The sequence below is a fragment of the Leucopleurus acutus genome, assembly GCF_964270905.1.
Source record: "Leucopleurus acutus genome assembly, chromosome: 11".
Lineage (NCBI taxonomy): Eukaryota > Metazoa > Chordata > Mammalia > Artiodactyla > Delphinidae > Leucopleurus > Leucopleurus acutus.
The window spans coordinates 7,328,575-7,347,424 of NC_139152.1; the positions used below are offsets into that span (position 1 = coordinate 7,328,575).

Below are 18,850 nucleotides of genomic sequence, written 5' to 3' on the forward strand. Positions count from 1 at the left end.
GCTCTAGAGCGCAGGCTCAGTAGTTGTGGTGCACGGCTTAGTTGCTCTGCGGCATGTGGGATCTTCCTGGACCAGGGCTCGAACCCTGCATTGGCAGATGGATTCTTAACCGCTATGCCACCAGGGAAGTCCCTCTGGCCTGTACTATTACAGTCACCTCCTGATTAATCGCCCCACAGGCCTTCAGTCTCACTCAGCAAAAGCCAAAGTCCAACCAGAACCTACCAGACTGATCTGTTCATCACTCCCCCACCTTTGTCTGACTCATCTCTTACTCTCGGCTGCCCTTCCTGGAATGCCAGCCAGGTGCAACCTTAGAGCCTTCACATTAATAGGTTCCTTGCCTGGGATGCTCTTTCACAGATAAGCTCAAGTCCCTCCAGCCCTTCAGATTTTTACTAAAATGTCACCTTATCAGTGAGGCCTTCATAGTATCTAAAATTGCACACACTCACCCCACCCTCTATGCCACCAACACACACTTCCTGTTCTTCTTTCTTACTTCATTTTTCTATTTCCCCTCAACACTTATTACTCTTTCACATACAATGTATTCTACTTATGTATCAGTCTTTGAAGGCAAGGATTTTTGTCTCTTTTTTTCCCCTGCTGTACCACAAGTACCTTGTACAAAAAAGGTCTTTTCCTGGTACAGAAATGGTCTTTTCCTGGTACAAAAAAGGTCTCAAAAATATTTGTTGAATGGAGGAAAGAATAAAAGAATGAATGAACGAATACTGTATTCTAGGCAGTCAATAAAATATTTATAGAGCATCCATTAAGTGGTCAGCAATGCATTAGGCAAAAGGAGAATATGGTCGAGTGTAAGAGATGCTTTTAGACTCTTAAGGAGCTTTTTAGAGAGAAAAGAAAATCAAGCAACAATGTTCTATAAATGCTAATTGCATGGAATAGCCAATGTTGTAGAGGTTAGAGGAGAGGTCAATAATGAACACAGCAGTTAGGATGAAAAGGGAAGAAATAAGGAATTATGTACTAAAGACACGGTGGTAGGAAACAGCATGGAACAGTCACTTCACAAGACCAGCTTGACCACAAGAAGGGCCAGGAAGGTTTGGAAAACCAGGCAGAGTCTGAAATTGATATAATAGGAAAAAAAATCAAGAGGAATGACTGGAACGGGGGGTATGATGGAAAGGGATAAATTAAAGGTGGCTAAGCCCCTACAATGGTCTTCAAACTTTTTTTTTTTGTTTTTGGCGGTACGCGGGCCTCTCACTGTTGTGGCCTCTCCCGTTGCGGAGCACAGGCTCCGGACGCGCAGGCTCAGCGGCCATGGCTCACGGGTCCAGCCACTCCACGGCATGTGGGATCTTCCCAGACCGGGGCACGAACCCGTGTTCCCTGCATCGGCAGGCGGACTCTCAACCACTGTGCCACCAGGGAAGCCCCTTCAAACTTTTTGGATGGAATAGCCCCTGAAAGAATTCTGAAAAAATATAGATGCCTTCTCACATTTGTAAGTTGCCATCTAACGTTTATAAGTTTTGCTTTTAATTAGTTTTTATTGGCGTACAGTTGCTTTACAATGTTGTGTTAGTTTCTATTGCACAGCAAAGTGAATCAGCAGTACATATACACATACCCCCTCTTATTTGGATTTCCTTCCCATTTAGGTCACCACAGAGCACTGAGCAGAGTTCCCGGTGCTATACTGCAGGTTCTCATTAGTTGTCTACTTTATACATGGTCTCAATAGCGTATACGTGTCAATCCCAATCTCCCAATTCCTCCCACCCCCAACCTTCCCCCTTGGTATCTGTACGTTCGTTCTCTGCATCTGTGTCTGTAAGTTTAAACAACAGCAAATGATGTGTTTTTAAACATGTATATTGAAGGTGTGCTTTAACTACACATGGAAAACGTCTGCCTTGTGATCTAAATGGCAAACCAATCAGCTTGATCACTTTCTGTCAAAAGAGGTCTAACCTCATTTTTTAATTCAAATAAACAAGTTAATACTTCTCCCTCATGACAACCACCTTGTCTCTGAATTCTACTTCTAAGATGGAACGATAAGGCAGAGGGTTGTCATGAGTTTGTCTCCTGGATAAAATAAGGGGCTGCTCCTCTTTGCTTCACTTTCGTGGCTCCTGTGAAATGTTTCCCTGGGGCACCCCTTACCCCCGGGCCTTTCTCCTTTTTTTTTTTGCCACGCCGTGCGGCATGCAGAACTTCCCCGACCGGGGATCGAACCTGCATCCCCTGCAGTGGAAGCACAGAGTCTAAACCACTGGACCACTGGGCAAGTCTCCTTTCTAAAGGCTGGTGAAGAGTGATTGTAAGAGAACTTTCAGAGCAGACACTGTCTCAAGCACGTCAATTTTAGAAAAGAATACATATGGAAGCTTAAAATCTGAAAGTGGATTCCCTCATCTGTGCCCATGTATCCCCTGGGAAGTCTTCATGTACCCCTAGGGTACATGGACCGCAATGGGAAGACCACTGGCCTCAAGGTTCCATGTCAGAAGGTGGTGCCACTGACAGAGACACACAGATCAGAGGAGACAGCTGGCTCTGCTGGCAACAACTGAAGCCAGATAAAACTCTCACAGGGCGAGGCCGCAAAGGCAGGGCTGAGTCCTGGAAAATGCCTGTACTGAAGGGAGCCAAGCAAAAGAAACGGAGATAAAACAGAGAACAAGAGGTAAATGAGGACAGTACCCATGTGAGAAAGGAAGATGACTTCTGCGGTAGGAAAGGAGTTTAAAAACATCGAATGTGCCGGAAGTTTAAGGAGCGTGAGGAAGACGTTCACAATGAGATCGTTAGTCACCGTGAAACAGAGCAGCACGAGGGACACGGGGGCTGGGACCTGGGGGCCAGCTAAGAAGCGGGGGCTGGACCAAGAGGAAATGCAGGCTGGACGTGGAGGCGAGGCAGTAGGCAGTAAAAGACTCTGGCCAGAGAGCGTGGCCACTGAGTGAAGGGACGCATTTCTAATACAGAGATGTTCTATCCATATGTTCTTTTTTGTTTTTGGGGAGGGATGTCTCTGGATTCTTTCTGTTTGTATATGCTTGGGAGATGGCATGCTGCTTTGTTTTTTTTTTAAAATAAATTTATTTATTTACTTTTGGCTGCATTGGCTCTTCGTTGCTGTGCGCGGGCTTTCTCTAGTTGCGGCGAGCAGGGGCTGCTCTTCGTGTGGTGCGCGGGCTTCTCAATGCGGTGGCTTCTCTCGTTGTGGAGCACGGGCTCTAGGCGCACGGGCTGCAGTAGTTGTGGCATGCGGGCTCAGTAATTGTGGCTCATGGGCTCTCGAGCGCAGGCTCAGTAGTTGTGGCGCACGGGCTTAGTTGCTCTGCGGCATGTGGGATCTTCCCGGACCAGGGCTCGAACCCGTGTCCCCTACATTGGCAGGCAGATTCTTAACCACTGCGCCACCAGGGACATTCCCATATGTATTTTATGGAAGAAGACAAGCAGTATAGTGGGCGAGGACAGTATCTGTGGGAGAGCAACAAGCGTTTACCGCAGAAAGAGGGAAGAAGCCCTGGCCCTTCCCCTGAGACTGGAGGGCGAGGCAAGGAGACTGGCAGAGAAACCTGGGAGGCGGGCGAGCAAGTTCAGGAAAAGAACCCTCCTCGCCTCAGTGAGATGGGTGGCGAGGGCTGTCCCTCGGGAAGAACGGCCGGGTAGGAGGAGCTGGATGAGACAGAGGGCTGCAGGGACCCCAGCCCACGCCCAGGGAATCAGTCAACCCGACTGATTCTCTTTGGAAAGGTTATCGAAAACAGGAGTGGGCAATTCCTCAGCTGTGGAACACGCTTCTTTCTTCAGAAGCTGGGACTGCGTAGGAGCATGGCAGAGAGCTCCCAAGTTCTGATTTAGAACATCGCCGCCAATGTCCGCGTCTCATTGTCTAAACGTAAGCAACTGATAGGAGCTGGGAGACAGGTGTGGCATACCCACTTTCCTAGAAGTTCTGCAGGAAAAATTCTCAAGTAATTTAACTGGTAAAACAAATCCATTATACAAAATGGAATGCCAAGTTGTCCTGTACTTTAAAGATACAACACGAGCCTTCAATGACACTTCTGTCTTTCAACAGCTGTTTTAGGCTGAGTCCCTGAGCCCCGGAGAGGATACCTTTGTTTAGTTTTCCACCCTGGCCTTCAGGGAGCTGTCCGCGGGAAAACTGAAGAAGCTCTGCTTGAAATCCAAGCTTTTCTCCTTCTCTCCAGACTCAGAGGAAGATGTCCCTCCCTTCTCTTTAAACACCCTCCCCTCCTTCCCTTTGGTTCCAATCCTCTGAATTCTATCTACTCCAACCACTCTTAGGTGGGAACTTCGCCTGTGATCTTTCTTGCCGGCTTCCTCAGTCTTTTCTTCCCAATAATAACAAGTATTACCATCAATACTGGCAGCTAACCTTTATCACGGGCTTACCATGTGGCATGTATTGAGTTTTACACGAAAGTTAGGCACATTACCCCAGTGAGTCCTCACAACAACTATATGAGGTAAGTAATCGTTTATGGTCTGCATTTTACGAATACAGGGACATCAAACACATCAAAGCAGTTATCTAACCTGTACTGACGGCTCGTGACTGATGAAGCTGGATCCACACATGACTCGGTCGCTCCGCACATTCCCTCCGCCCCCTTCCAAAGGCACAGCCCCACCCCTCTAGCCCCCGGCTCCTTGGCCCCGTGCTGCTCCTTCCAGCTACTACCCTTTTGCAGTCAACCTCCTAGAGTTGTGGTCTAGCTCATCGCCTCTGTTTCCTGTCTACCCATTTCTTCCTTGGCCTGCGGGAACGTGGTAACATACCCCCAGCCCAGGGCCACTTGCCCTCACCTCCTGTGAGAAGATCTGGTTCAGAGTGTCAATGGGCTCCTTAGAGTGAAGTGATGAAAAGTCATCTCAAACTCAAAATTCATGCTCATGGTCAGAGATAAAGGGATGGGGGACACAGGATCTCAAAAGAAGGCTATGTCTGCCCATCACTGCTCTTAGGGCTTGTTTACTGACACGGTTATGGTGACTCTGCAGTTTCTGGTTAAAGGAGGTGGTTGGAAAAACCTGTTTCAGCCTTGCGTCATCTGGATGTTGGCAGTTTCCTAGACTATGTAATGTTCCCGTAGATAATGGGCATTTTGCTTTGGGCAACTGGAAAGCCACTTTCAGGATCGAATTTCAGTTCAATTTCCCCAAGCATCACAGACTAGAATATGAAACAGGACTGCCTCTGAATATGGCTTATTGGTAGATTATTTTTACCAAATATTTTCACATGATAATTTTATCATTCTTATTTCTGCTGTGAAGATCTGCCACTCAAATTCCTTTTCTTTTCTTTCACCAAAGTGGAAATTCCTTGTGCTGAAGAACTATACAGAGAAAAGGAAGACAAGTAGAGATAGGGAAGAGAGTGAGGGCCTGCGTGACACTGTCTCTTCTCGGGGACAGGTAACTGATGAGGCACTGAACGCTTCAAGCCGAGTTACTGATCACTCTGCCAGCCGGAAGAACACGGGGAGGTTATGGACACTGAGGTGGGGATGAAGCTCGCCTTTGGAAGCTGTTCACGATGGCCCTGTTTCTCTTCTGCAGATTAGGTGCCAACACACCTTCCCCACTCGACAGTCTGTATGGCTCGGGCTGAGTCATATGCTGAATGGTGATTCATAAGATCCAGATTCTTCGAACCCAAGAAACCTTAGGAATCACTGACTCCAAACCCTTCATTAGATAAGAAATTAAGGCCCAAAGGGGACAACTGGCACGCCTCAGGTTAACAGAGCAGAGCTGCAATTAGAACCCACATCCCTTGATTTCCATGTTGAAACTTTGCCGCACGCCTTGACACCTGGCAGTGGCCTGCGAGTGCATCTCTAACAACCAGCTGTGTGTTTAAAGCTACAGCTGTATTATTCTCTGATTCTCTGTTCACCGACGCATACAGGCCCATGTTTACGTCTGCTTATCTTCCTATCTAAAACGATTCAAAAACTTCATTTCAGTGCTAAATTTAGGTGCTCTTCCCTACTTTCTTTCTTCATCAATTCTTGGGGACTCCCTGTCCCTACCCTCGTACTGTGCAGTTCATTTCTTGTTTTTTTTTTTTGGCGGCATGCGGGCCTCCCACTGCTGCGGCCCCTCCCACTGCGGAGCACAGGCTCTGGACGCACAGGCTCAGTGGCCATGGCCCACGGGCCCAGCTGCTCTGTGGCATGTGGGATCTTCCTGGATCGGGGCACAAACCCGTGTCCCCTACATTGGCAAGCGGACCCCCAACCACTGTGCCACCAGAGAAGTCCTGGTTTCTTTTTTTTTTTCTCCAATTTTTTGGCCATGCCACGTGGCTTGCAGAATCTTAGTTCCCCGACCAGGGATCGAACCCAGGCCCACAGTGGTGCAGGCGCCAGGTCCTAACCCCTGGACCACCAGGGAATTCCCTGTGCAGTTCATTTCTGAAAGTGACCTCCAGCTGAGTATCTCAAACGTTTTGACAACTGTAGTACAGGATTCAGGGAAATTGGGAGAAATTATCAAAATGTCCTGGGAATAAATGAAGAACAGAGGGGACATTTTAAGGGTAAACTAGTAAATGGCTGTTACTTGTGAGAAAGAAAGGAAAAGTGTTCTTATGAAGATTAAGAAATATTAGTTTTTTTAGTCACTTGGCCCAAATAAACAACCTCAACCTGAACTGCCCCGAAGTCCCACCAAAAGTCAGTCTTTAATTGCTTCACTCAAACCACGTGCTCTTGGTAGTTAATAAGCAAGGACTTCTTAAGCTTAGTGTCAATGACACGCATGCCGGCGGGCTGGTGGAACCTGCTGCCAAAGCTGAGAAGTTATAACACTACAACAGACCAGCCCTGAAGCCGCCAATCCCCTCTCTGTGACCCTATGGGGAGCAGACACTCACAGGCGCTCACTGGCTTCTGAGCCCAGGAAAAGTCAGTCACCCGGCAGTGGCCAGCCCTCAGGGGTATCTCAAGCCTGATCAGATGGCAAAAGGGATGCTCGGAACACCGTCCTCATCTGTGCACATCTGGATTACAGTCTTTTCTGTACTACTACAGATTGTTCAAACGGTCACGTAGTTATTTTGTTATGACAAAAATTTATAGACCGAAAGAATGTTAAGGCTGTTGACTAGCAGTTCTTCCCTTTAGTGGAACGGGGACAACAGAGGTTGACTGACTTTGACGCACTTTAAGACACCGAAATGCCTTTTCTAGCAAAGATAAAGGGCACTCCTGTTGCTTATATTCAGTGCATTTAATCACATTTTAATTCTTTGCAAGTTAGCGAACCACATGGTGGCAACTTCTAGCCAGATTATCTGATTCTAGCTAGACTATCCCCGGACTCAGGAATCAGAGTAAACTGGTTTAGAAATTCAGCTCTGCCACTTGGGCGAATCACTTAGATGCTTTGTACCTTAATTGCTTCATCTCTGAAATAGGGATGTAAAGAAAAGAATGTTGCCCCCCCATTCCAGTTCTACAGGGACCAAGCCATCAGGCACTGCAGTCACCCACCGACAATGCACCCAGAGGGGAATTCAGGACGAGAAAAACTGGAAGGATTCTGGGCTTCGGATACGGGCCCTGGATAGTTAAGATGTATATCTAAGGAATAGTTTCAATCAGCCCAGATTCTTGCATCTTCCCATACAGAGAAAAGCACTAAAATCATTAATTTGAGATGTCTGCTCTTTGTGATTGGCAGTAATCTTTTGATGCTCAACTACATGTTTTTTCCCAGCAAAAAATTCCTATATATCCTGGCTCCTCCCTTGCCTCTTCGGGGCAGTTCCTCAGAGCTATCTGAGAGGCTGTTTCCAGGACTACAGTCCTCAGTAAGGTCCCCGAATGAAACTTAACTTGCAGCTTTTAGGTTGTGCGTTGTTCTTTCAGCTGACAGGGAAAATATCAGCCATCTTGCAGGCTGGTGTGCAGACTAAAGGAGAAAATATCTGTAAAAGCATTATACATGTGCTTCCTTGAGGCCACTTAGAAGATATTTACGGGGCTTCCCTGGTGGCGCAGCGGTTGGGAGTCCGCCTGCCGACGCAGGGGACGTGGGTTCGTGCCCCGGTCCGGGAAGATCCCACGTGCCGCGGAGCGGCTGGGCCCGTGAGCCATGGCCGCTGAGCCTGCGCGTCCGGAGCCTGTGCTCCGCAACGGGAGAGGCCACAGCAGTGAGAGGCCCGCGTACCGCAAAAAAAAAAAAAAAAGAGGATTTCTAGTAGCCCTTATGGGGCAATATTTTTAACCAGGGCCCTGTATGCTGTTCTCCAACTGTAATCAGTCTGTTCTACTTTTGTCTGAGGTATAAGCCATAGGAGCCTTAAAGGGTACCGTTCCAGCTGGCCTCTGCTTGCTGGCTTGCAAACAGAGGTTTTATATTTATGGACAGTAATCCAGAGTGGTGTCCATCTGAGTTTAGAATTGCTATCACAGCAGAAACTGGAAACCTCAAGAGCTATAAGCCATTCAGCACGTCTACATGGAAGCCACTTCTCATTAGAGCACATACAAATATACAGTGACCAGAACTTAGCCTCCTGGGCTCTCATATCCTCCTCAGATGTGCATACAACATATGCACACGAGTCCTCTATTTTTTGTTTATAGTGAATTCTTAATTGCCTGCAAAATTACTATCTCACCACTTATAATTTCATGTAGCAGGTATGACTATGTATACTTTTTTTTTTAACATCTTTATTGGAGTATAATTGCTTTACAATGTTGTGTTAGTTTCTGCTGTATAACAAGGTGAATCAGCTATACGTATACATATATCCCCATATCCCCTCCCTCTTGCATCTCCCTCCCACCCTCCCTATCCCACCCCTCTAGGTGGTCACAAAGCACCGAGCTGATCTCCCTGTGCTATGCGGCTGCTTCCCACTAGCTATCTATTTTACATTTGGTAGTGTATATATGTCAGTGTTACTCTCTCACTTCGTCCCAGCTTACCCTTCCCTCTCCCCGTGTCCTCAAGTCCATTCTCTACATCTGTGTCTTTATTCATGTCTGACTATGTATACTTTTCTTATCAAAATGCCGTAGCAACATGATAGCTACTTGATACTGAAAAGTATCTTTAATTGACAAAGCTTTTTAATTTAAACTTAGCCTATGGTTAGCGTGAGGCATTTAAACCATCTACTTGACTTCACGTGAATCAAGAACAAAACCTGAATCTGATCATTTCTGGCCTGACCTTCTACCCGCTTTCTGGCCAACTGTCTCTATAATTCGAACGCAATGACGCTTCCATCAGACGCCTCTATTACTAACAATTATAGTACACACGGTTTTCAGACAGAATCCTTCATTCAGGGTGTCCAGAGTTTCATGAATCTCACTTATCTTCAAAGCCACTGCTTGAATAGGGAGGAACTTAGATTTCAAAAGCAGTCCATTTTAAACCAAAAGGAAACTCGTATCCAGAAATTATTTATCCTTATTTTTAGTGTCTTACTCGCCCCCCGCTTCCCCTTCTTGTTTTGAAAATAGAGGTAAATAAAGATGCATGCAACATCTCTTGGGCTACACAAATCTTAGGCTTTAAGGTCTCTAGGAAGCTATTATTGCTTCATCAAGAGAACTCCAAGTGGGCCCTAAATCTCCTTACCCTTGACTTCAGCAACTGCTGGGAAAATGTCAGCACACACACCCCTACCTTAAAAACTCTCTGCTTGGGCTTCCCTGGTGGCGCAGTGGTTGAGAGTCTGCCTGCCGATGCAGGGGACACGGGTTTGTGCCCCGGTCTGGGAGGATCCCACATGCTGCGGAGCGGCTGGGCCCGTGAGCCATGGCCGCTGAGCCTGCGCGTCCGGAGCCTGTGCTCCGCAACGAGAGAGGCCACAACAGTGAGAGGCCCGCGTACCGCAAAAAAAAAAAAAAAAAAAAAAAAAAAACAACTCTCTGCTTGAGAAGGACAGTTCACTTAGAACATCTTTCCCCGGCAGCTGCAATGAGGGCACCTAATTTTTGTTAAAGCTCCAAGTCACAACAGACGGTGTGGGTAATGATAGTTCTGATAATAAAGATGATAATGATATAATAACGTCATTGTTATAATGACATTAATCATATGATTCAAGAATGATCATAAGATTTGGAGAATAACAAGAGATGTTAGCAAACGGGGAAAACTAAGCCATAAAGAACCTGAGAGCATTTTGTTTATTTCAAAGATCATAGGATACAATGACATTTCAAAAAGTTTAAGGTACTATCAGGACATCAAGTATTACAAAACAGATACTTGAAGCCACACGCTAAACCCTTGATCCTCAAACGTCAGGGGAACCGGTAAAACTTGGAGGGCTTGTTAAACCACAGACCACTGGGCCCCGTCCTCAGTTCCTCATTCAGTCGGTTGGGGGTGGACCTGAGAATCTGCGTGTCTAACGCGTTCCTAGGAGAGCTGATGCTGCTGGCCCCAAGACCACCCTTGGAGTCTCCTGGGAAAGGAAGGAGATGAAGATCTATTGAGGGAAGGGAGAGAACGGTTACTTAGAACTACCCTGGGTCAGGCTTGCTCAGGTGTTTATACAGTTCATCTCGTTTAGTCCTCAGAGCTTCCCAAGGAGCAATGCTTCTCACGCTTTGCAGAGCGGAACGAGAGTGAACACACACATGTGAAGGATCCGTTAGGCAGTTCTCCAGAAATAAAACAGCTCTTTGATGACTATATTATCTTTTAAAATGCAGGTACATTTTGTATTCTGTTTCACAATATTGCTGCTTGTTATGAATTAAACATAATTAAAGAATTATTGATCAGATACACTGCTTAACTCTTAACCTCAATTTCTTTAGTAAAGTTGGCCTTTGGGAACATGAGGAAGAGGATGGCTGAAGTTTAGTAATTGGTCGATGGTGAAAGGGCTAGTAGTACATGTTTAATCTTTTTTTTTTTTTTTGGCTGTGCCGTGCAGCATGTGGGATCCTAGTTCCCTGACCAGGAATCAAACCCGTGCCCCCTGCAGGGCAGGCACGGAGTCTTAAGCACTGGACTGCCAGGGAAGTCCCAGTACGTATTTAATCTTAATTAGTTTTAGAGACGCGCACGTAGGCCCGCAGGTCTCAGAAGATGATGCGCGTCCTGCCAGCTTACTCAACCTACTCGGCCACCTGCACCTCCCACACACCTGAACACTCCACCAGGCTCTTCTCTGCTCCTCCTTTATGGAGCCTCTGTTGTTCTGGCCAAACTGGATTACTTGCTGTTCCTCAGAATTTTCTCACTTTTCCTGCTCTCCACATACATGCTCATTATTCTTTGCCGCTGGAAAGCTCCCTTTTTATTTCCACCTGACTAGAATCTTCCACACCTTTTAAGATCCAGCTGAGATGCCATTTCCTTTTTGAAGACCAAACCCCATTTTTAAAAGGCTGCTGGACGGAACTCCTTCAGTGAGTTCCCATGGCTGCCCGGACAGATTTAATGTCAGTGGGCATGTAATTGCTTTTGTTAAATTCCTCTGTGTGTATAATCTCATGGGCCCTGATTTACACACGCCTCTGCAAAGAAATGGTTCTGTTTGACATTAAAGTTATACTGGCATTCAAACATGAAGTTTCGTGCAATGTAAGATATTGGAGTGTAGATAAAAAGTAGTTGGAAAGAGGGAAGGGCTATGGGGACATATGTATATGTATAACTGATTCACTTTGTGATAAAGCAGAAACTAACACACCATTGTAAAGCAATTATACTCCAATAAAGATGTTAAAAAAAAAGAAAATGAGTAAAATTCTAATTAATTGCTTTAAAGTCATGAATGTGTCAAACTGGTTTGTTGGAACATTTATTTTCAAAAAAAAAAAAAAAAAGTAGTTGGAAAAATATATTTAAAAGAAATCCCCAACAGGAAGCTTTAGGTTATGATGAAATTTGTGGCTATGAATTAGAATGAAGTCTAAAATGTAGAATGTACCTAGCCTTTTAGGATATCAGAAGAGGCTTTGAAAGTCATTTAGGACAACTCCCTTATTTCACAATCATAGAATTTTTGGAAACTGCTTTGTACTATGGTCTGAAGTCCCATTTGTTTAGTTAATGCAGTGCAATTTTCATCTTGCTTACCTTTGGTTTTCTTCATATTGCTACCCGAAGAAAGCTTTTTGCCCTGAATGATGATTTAGTTCTGAAGGGCCAGACCTGACTTTGGTCCAAAGGGAGCTTAACTGCAGGACCTCCTTTGATTTTAAAGGTTGCTAACCGTAGTGGTGCTAATTTGGAACCTCCGAGGAATGAGCCCTTACCCCCAAGTGCCATTGGTGAGTCCACCAGCAAAGCCACAGCTGCGGCCAAGCTTGGGGAGGAAGCTTGCGCTGGGCGGGGTGGCCATCCGCTTTATTTGGCCGGCGCCAGCTTTGGCCTCAGAGAGGTATCTCACATGCTGCTGACATCTTGGCTCAATCGCGTAGAATGAAAACAGTGAAGGACGCCAAGGGCCTTTGCCTTTCCCACCTCTGCATGCTCCTCCCAATCCCGAGGTGGTGGAGCAGGGATTTTAGAGGTGGGCAGAAACAGGTGTGACCTTAGGAAAGCTATTCAACCTTTGGAGGTCCCAGTTCCCTATCTACACAAAGGAGATGATAAGAGTACTGTAAATATCTTAGGGGTAATTGGCAAGCTTAGGTGGGGTATTGTTGAGCACTTTATAAATGTCAGCCACTGTCATTATCAGCAAAGGGCAGCAACATCAACACACTCTAGATTCTCTTCTGTGTAAGCTTCAGTCCCTCCCTGACTCAATTATGATATCACTATTGACTCCTAAAACTATATCTTTATTTATTTATTTATTTTGGGCTGTATTGGGTCTTTGTTGCTGCATGCAGGCTTTCTCCAGTTGCAGCGAGAGGGGGGCTACTCTTCGTTGCTTCTCATTGCGGTGGCTTCTCTTGTTGCGGAGCACGGGATCCAGGCCGGGATCCAGGCGTGTGGTCTTCAGTAGTTGTGGCACGTGGGCTTCAGTAGTTGTGGCACGTGGGCTTCAGTAGTTGTGGCTCGCAGGCTCAGTAGTTGTGGCTTGAGGGCTCTAGAGCACAGACTCAGTAGTTGTGGCACACAGGCTTAGCTGCTCCACGGCATGTGGGATCTTCTCGGACCAGGGCTCGAACCCGTGTCCCCTGCACCGGCAGGCGGATTCTTAACCACTGCACCACAGGGAAGTCCCTAAAACTACATCTTTAGTCCAACTTTTTTCCTGAACTGAACACTAGGCTTCACAATACAACCTGGAGGTGCCCTTGGAACCTAAAGCAAGTCCAAAACTAGATCATTCCCTGGCACTGAGCACCATCTCCTCTTGACCTCTCATTTGTGAAAGACACTGTCACCTTTCTAGCTACGCTGGCAGAAAGACTCAGTTTGTTTTTTTTTTCAACTACTTCTTTATCCTCCATGGAATCAGTTGCCCAGTCATTCATTCACACATTCACTTATTCAACAATTATTTATTGGGCCTTTTCCATAAGCTAGGTACTGTATTAAACTCTGGGTACACAGTGACGAACAAAACTTACATGATTTCTGCCCTCATCTGCAAATATATAATTACACATTGGCATGTATACTTAGAAAGAGATTTCAGTCAGTAGGAGAAAGTACAGCAGGGGACTTAACTTAAAATGAGAGGCAGGAAAGAACACTTGGAGGAAGTGAACATTTGAACTGAGGCCTGAAAGACGAAAAGGCTCTGTCAGGTAGGTAATGAGTGCAGCGTGTTGCTGGCAATGGGATCAGCAGGTACAAAGGCTCGAGGCTGGAACGGACCTGATGCATTTTCTGAGGAACGGGGGGAAGGCCACGTGGCTACAAGGCTGTGAACTTGCTTGAGTCAAGGCGGGAGCAGGAGATTCCCAGGGGGGTATGGGAGCCCCTGAAGGGGTCTGAGTAGGAGAGGCGCAGGGTCGGACCACCCTGGCTGCTCTCAGAGAACGGACTGGGTGGGCAGGAAGAAATCAGAGACCCATCTGGGGGCTGCTCAGGTGGTTCTGGTGACAGATGGTCAGTGGCCGTGGTGATGGAGGAAAGTGGTGTATCTGACACACAATTTGGAGGTGGTGTTGATAGGACTTGGTGATGGCGGTGAGAGGAGAGAGAGAAAGGGAGGTGGCAAGGCCGCTTCTTAGGCTTCTGGCTCGAGCAGCTGTGTAGATGAAAGTGGCCACGGAACCTACCTTCCAAAAGAGCCTCTACCGCTGTATCAGCTCCCAGTACAGTGCCAGCCACATCGCTCCCCTTTCAGGTATCTGGGAAGGCTCCCTATCACCTGCTTAAGCACACACTCCTTGCCTTGGCTTTCAAGGCTCCACGACCCACGTTTCCAGTCTTATTTCCCACCACTTCTCTCCTTAGGTTCTGCTTTGGTCCAGCTGGACCACTTCCTGTTCCCTGAAGGTGTAACCACACATCCCTGCCTCGGTGCCCCCGGCTCACCCTATTCCTCCGTCTCACCATCTCCGTCTGCTGAAACCTTATTCAACGACTTTCAAGGTTCATTAAAGGGCCAGTGTTTAAATCTCACAAAGCTCTGTAACTCTCTGATGGCACTTAGACTCCTGCCTGTTACTGTGGTTATGACAGTACTTATCTTGTGCCCATTCCCTGCCCCCAACAGACCGTATGTCATACCTTCGGGTGCCCGGCCCTATTACTCATTCTGCACCACCGCCCTTGCCCTCACAAGGCTCAAGTACAGGGCTTCACCCACAGTAGGTACATTTTACTGAATTCGTTTGGGACAATTCATGTTATTAATTATGCTAAGGAACGCTGAGACCCAATTTTTTGAGGCCGAGATGTTTTCCAGTAGCATCTGGCAGCACCAGAGCTCACAGCAGAATTTATCTTCCACCAAAACTCCTGGCAAATCATATGCAACACAAACCATGCCTCCCACAACAGTCCTCTGCCTGCTCAAAATACTCCAGCGCAGCAGTGCTCGTAAGCTTACCCTTTCCTCGAAGTACGGAATATTAAAAATCAGTCTCTAACTCAGGATTTTTCAAACTGCTTGTTGTAACCCATTAATGGGTCATGAAATCAATTTAGCAGGTCATCAACAATACTAAAAAATAAAATAGAAAATAGCCAAACACACTGCCTATACTCAGGATGAGTAATGTTTCCTGAAACTTTTGCTTCCAATGCAAGCATTCACCTATGTGTATAATGGGTCATGATGTAAAACATATTTCTTATCAGGGGTCTCAGTTAAAAAGGTTTAAAGGCTGGGTGGCCCACCTCAAGATCGGCACATAGAACTCAAGTAGGGAGAGTAAGATGTTAAGGAAAAAGTAATGAGACTATCTAATTAAAATAGTAATGAGGGGGTAATCATATGGTTCAGTAATGATAATAATATTTGGAGAATAACAAGAGATGTTAGCAAATGGGGAAAACTAAGCCATAAAGAAACTGAGAGCATTTTGTTTATTCCAAAGATCATAGGATACAATGATGTTTCAAAAAGTTTAGGTATTGGGACTTCCCTGGTGGCACAGTGGTTAAGGATCCGCCTGCCAACGCAGGGGACATGGGTTCGAGCCCTGGTCCGGGAAGATCCCACATGCTGCGGAGCAACTAAGCCTGTGCGCCACAACTACTCAGCCTGCGCTCCAGAGCCTGCAAGCCACAACGACTGGGCCCGTGTGCTGCAACTACTGAAGCCTGAGCGCCTAGAGCCCGTGCTCCGCATCAAGAGAAGCCACCACAAGAAGCCTGAATACTGCAACAAAGAGTAGCCCCCCGCTCGCCGCAACTAGAGAAAGACTGGGCGCAGCAATGAAGACCCAACGCAGCCAAAAATAAATAAAAATTTAAAAAATAAAGTTCCCTTAAAAAATGTCGAGTACAATTTAAAAAAAAGTAATGAGACTATCCCTTTAAAATGTGACTGTCTGATATCAATATATAATACCTAACCCTTCCCTCAGGGTACCTGCATTTAGGTGCTTTTAACCCACATTAATCTCATTAGTAGAAAGTGAAGAAAGTGAGTCAGAAATCATTTCGGACTACAGGCCTTCTTGGTACCTCAAGCAAGGATTTCCTCCAGTATCCCAGCTCCCCAAGAGAGCTGGTTCAGGAACTCCATTGCTGAAAAGCTACTGGTTTCTAGGTTACAATACACAGAAGTGATAATACCTTTGTAAGAGAAACATATTTACAACCAGAATGCATCCTTTCTTCCACACACTTGTCAACAAGCTTATCAATTTATGTTTCTATGTATTTATTTAACATAAACCTAGAAAATACAGTCCTATACATCCACGTGCAAGACCTATGCCTGATCTGAGGTAACGTGAACCCCAAGTTGATCTAAATGTGAGATATACTGTGAGGTACTGAAGGCAATAGCACATGTGGGATAGGAAGGGGGGATGTGGGAAATGGTACAATGGACAAGGGGGCTCAGGAGTGTGGTAGATGTATTATGCCAAGTGTTCATTACTTTGATGCTTGGTGGTAATGAGAGGATGAGGTTAGAGGGGTGGGATACGGAGAAAACAATTTTCTAGACAGCTGTATGCACCATGATAGTATATAGTAGTCCACCAGGAGAGTACAGGCTGTATTTGATTATGTCAGCACTAAAAGGACAGATTCCAAGTCCTAATTCCAGCCCCAGCTCCATTTAACAGGTTGCCTCTTATAATTTGTTGCTTCTTGTGTTACATTCTCAATTTATAGTTGAGACATCAACAGTGAGCTTCCTAAGGAATGAAATGTAAACACTCTTAATTGCCAATTAGAATACCAACAAATAACTGGGCCAGAGACAAGGATGAAGAAGTAGGAAGTTCAAAGTTGGTATGGTGCAGAGAAACTTAGATTGAGGTACTGATAAATTTGGGTTAGATCTGGGTGATGTGACATGAAGCAAGTCACACAACCAAACGTTCTGTCCGCCTCTAAAATTTTACAGTTCTACAAGGGAGGGAAAAGGTGACCTTCATCTGGAAGAAAGGAAGATTATATTGGTTCGGTGTGTAATAGGCAAGTGACAATGACATTACCCAAGGTTGTTTAAATATGAATTAATGCCTCTCCCATTATCTAGATCAGGTTAGGTGATACATGTGAGTGTCTCTACTGACTACTGGATAACTTCCAAATTTCTTTCCCGGCATTTAAGGCTTTCCACATCTGCCCAAGTTATCTCAAATTTCTTGTGGTTCAGACCCACTCTTGCCCCCAGTCTTGTGTGCTTAGTTCTTCCCCATCCCTACTCTCCTAGCTAATGTCCCATAACCTTCCTAAAACCTTCCAGCTACTCAAATATTTATGTATCAGCTCTTCACCTTTGAATTCCTACAAGACTTTACAGCAATCCTATCAGATTATCGTCCTCATTTCATAAATAAGAAAACTGAGGCTCAGAGAGGTTAAGTGGTTTGCCCAGGGTCCCACAGTTTGTAAGCAGCAGCAGGGCTGGGTCTGATTTGTTTTCCAAGTCCACACACTTTTTTTTTCCTCTCATTGTGCCATGCTGCTTCCGTGTATTAAAAAACCACGGAGAAAGGATGCAGTAAAAAAGCCTATAAACCAGTTATAATACAGTTTGTTGTGACAAAAATGCAGATACAAAACATCCTTTGAACCACGTGTGCAATAAACGCTTGGGGTAGCATGGTTAGTTTTTAAGAAGTTGCCACTCTTGTTTCCCAAGCCCAGTATTAAAGCGATATTCCAGGGTAAATGACAGGTGTATGGCTGAGGAAAAGAAAAAGCAATATGGTATAAGAGGAAAATATTAGAAGCGGGACAAAAAGATGAAGGTGTAATACAAGCTGGGAATGCACAAGAGACACTCAGAATATGCAAGTATGGAGTATGGGGCTGAGGGGGCCCATAGGACTAAAATATCTAAGTAAGGGGGCCTGTAACTGCCAGTAAGAAGCGCACGTGTGTGACGGTTGATATTAATAACAGCAGTACACATGGACAGAGAGAACTCCAGAGAGAGACAAATAAGGACGGGTCGCCGGGACACAGGGTAGAGCATGGCAGGATGAGAGGGTGGTGGCGCCTAATGAGGGGCCAGAAGGGTACAGCAGGGGTCGAAGGGAAAGGTGAAGAGGTTCAGAGGGCACGTCGCCCCCAGACTCGGGACTAGACTCGTCTTCCTCTCCACAGCTGGTTGGTGTGTTCTAGGATTCACATCTGCACCCCACAAAGCCCTCCAGGTGGCTCCGGGAAGAGGGGGCGGTCACTTCCCCGTTCCTTGGGGACTCCGCGAGGGGTCCTTACCTAGGAAGATGGAGATGATGAGCCGCAGCGCCTGTTCTGACGCGCCCAGGGACGTCGCCAACTTGTTAAGGCTCAGGTTCTGGAAACCGCCCCGCAGCACCGTCGCCAGCTCCGCCGCCGCTCCCACGTCCCCCTCGGCTGCGGACGCCATCTTAGCTCCGGGCGCCCCCCGGGGACCCCTCAGCTCCGCGCGCCCCAAACGTGGGCACAACGCTGGAGCTTCACCCCCAATTCCGGCCCGGAGCCCGCCCACGGCGTGCGCATTGGCTGCAGGACCGCCCAGCGGCTCCGGGATCAGCCGATCATTGGTCGGCCCGGGCAGGGGGCGGGGCCTCACGCCGCAAGGTAGGCAGGGGGCGGGGCCGAACGTTTGTAAGGCAAAGGTGACTCGGGCCGAGAATGAACGCGGGGCCGGCAGGGGGCGGGGCTCGGAATCGGGAACTAGACCCTTGATTGGAAAAGTCAGAAGCCGACGGCGCGGCGACTGTACAACTCAGTTCTAACAGCTCGGGGGAGGAGTCGGGGCGGGCGAGAGTCCGGCCGGCTCGAGCGCTGCCTCCCCATTGGCTGAGAC

At 46.7% G+C, this 18,850-nt stretch overlaps 1 protein-coding gene across 1 annotated transcript in view; it reads right to left on the minus strand.

Moving 5' to 3' along the window:
• The window catches only part of LPCAT3 (lysophosphatidylcholine acyltransferase 3), a 29,515-nt gene extending 11,026 nt beyond the window's left edge, over positions 1 to 18,489 (minus strand). The window contains exon 1 of the mRNA XM_082849331.1: positions 18,277 to 18,489. Within this exon, the coding sequence (XP_082705457.1) occupies positions 18,277 to 18,427 (151 nt within the window). The 5' untranslated portion in view covers positions 18,428 to 18,489. The remainder of the gene's footprint in view (positions 1 to 18,276) is intronic.
• Between the last annotated feature and the right edge of the window lie 361 nt (positions 18,490 to 18,850).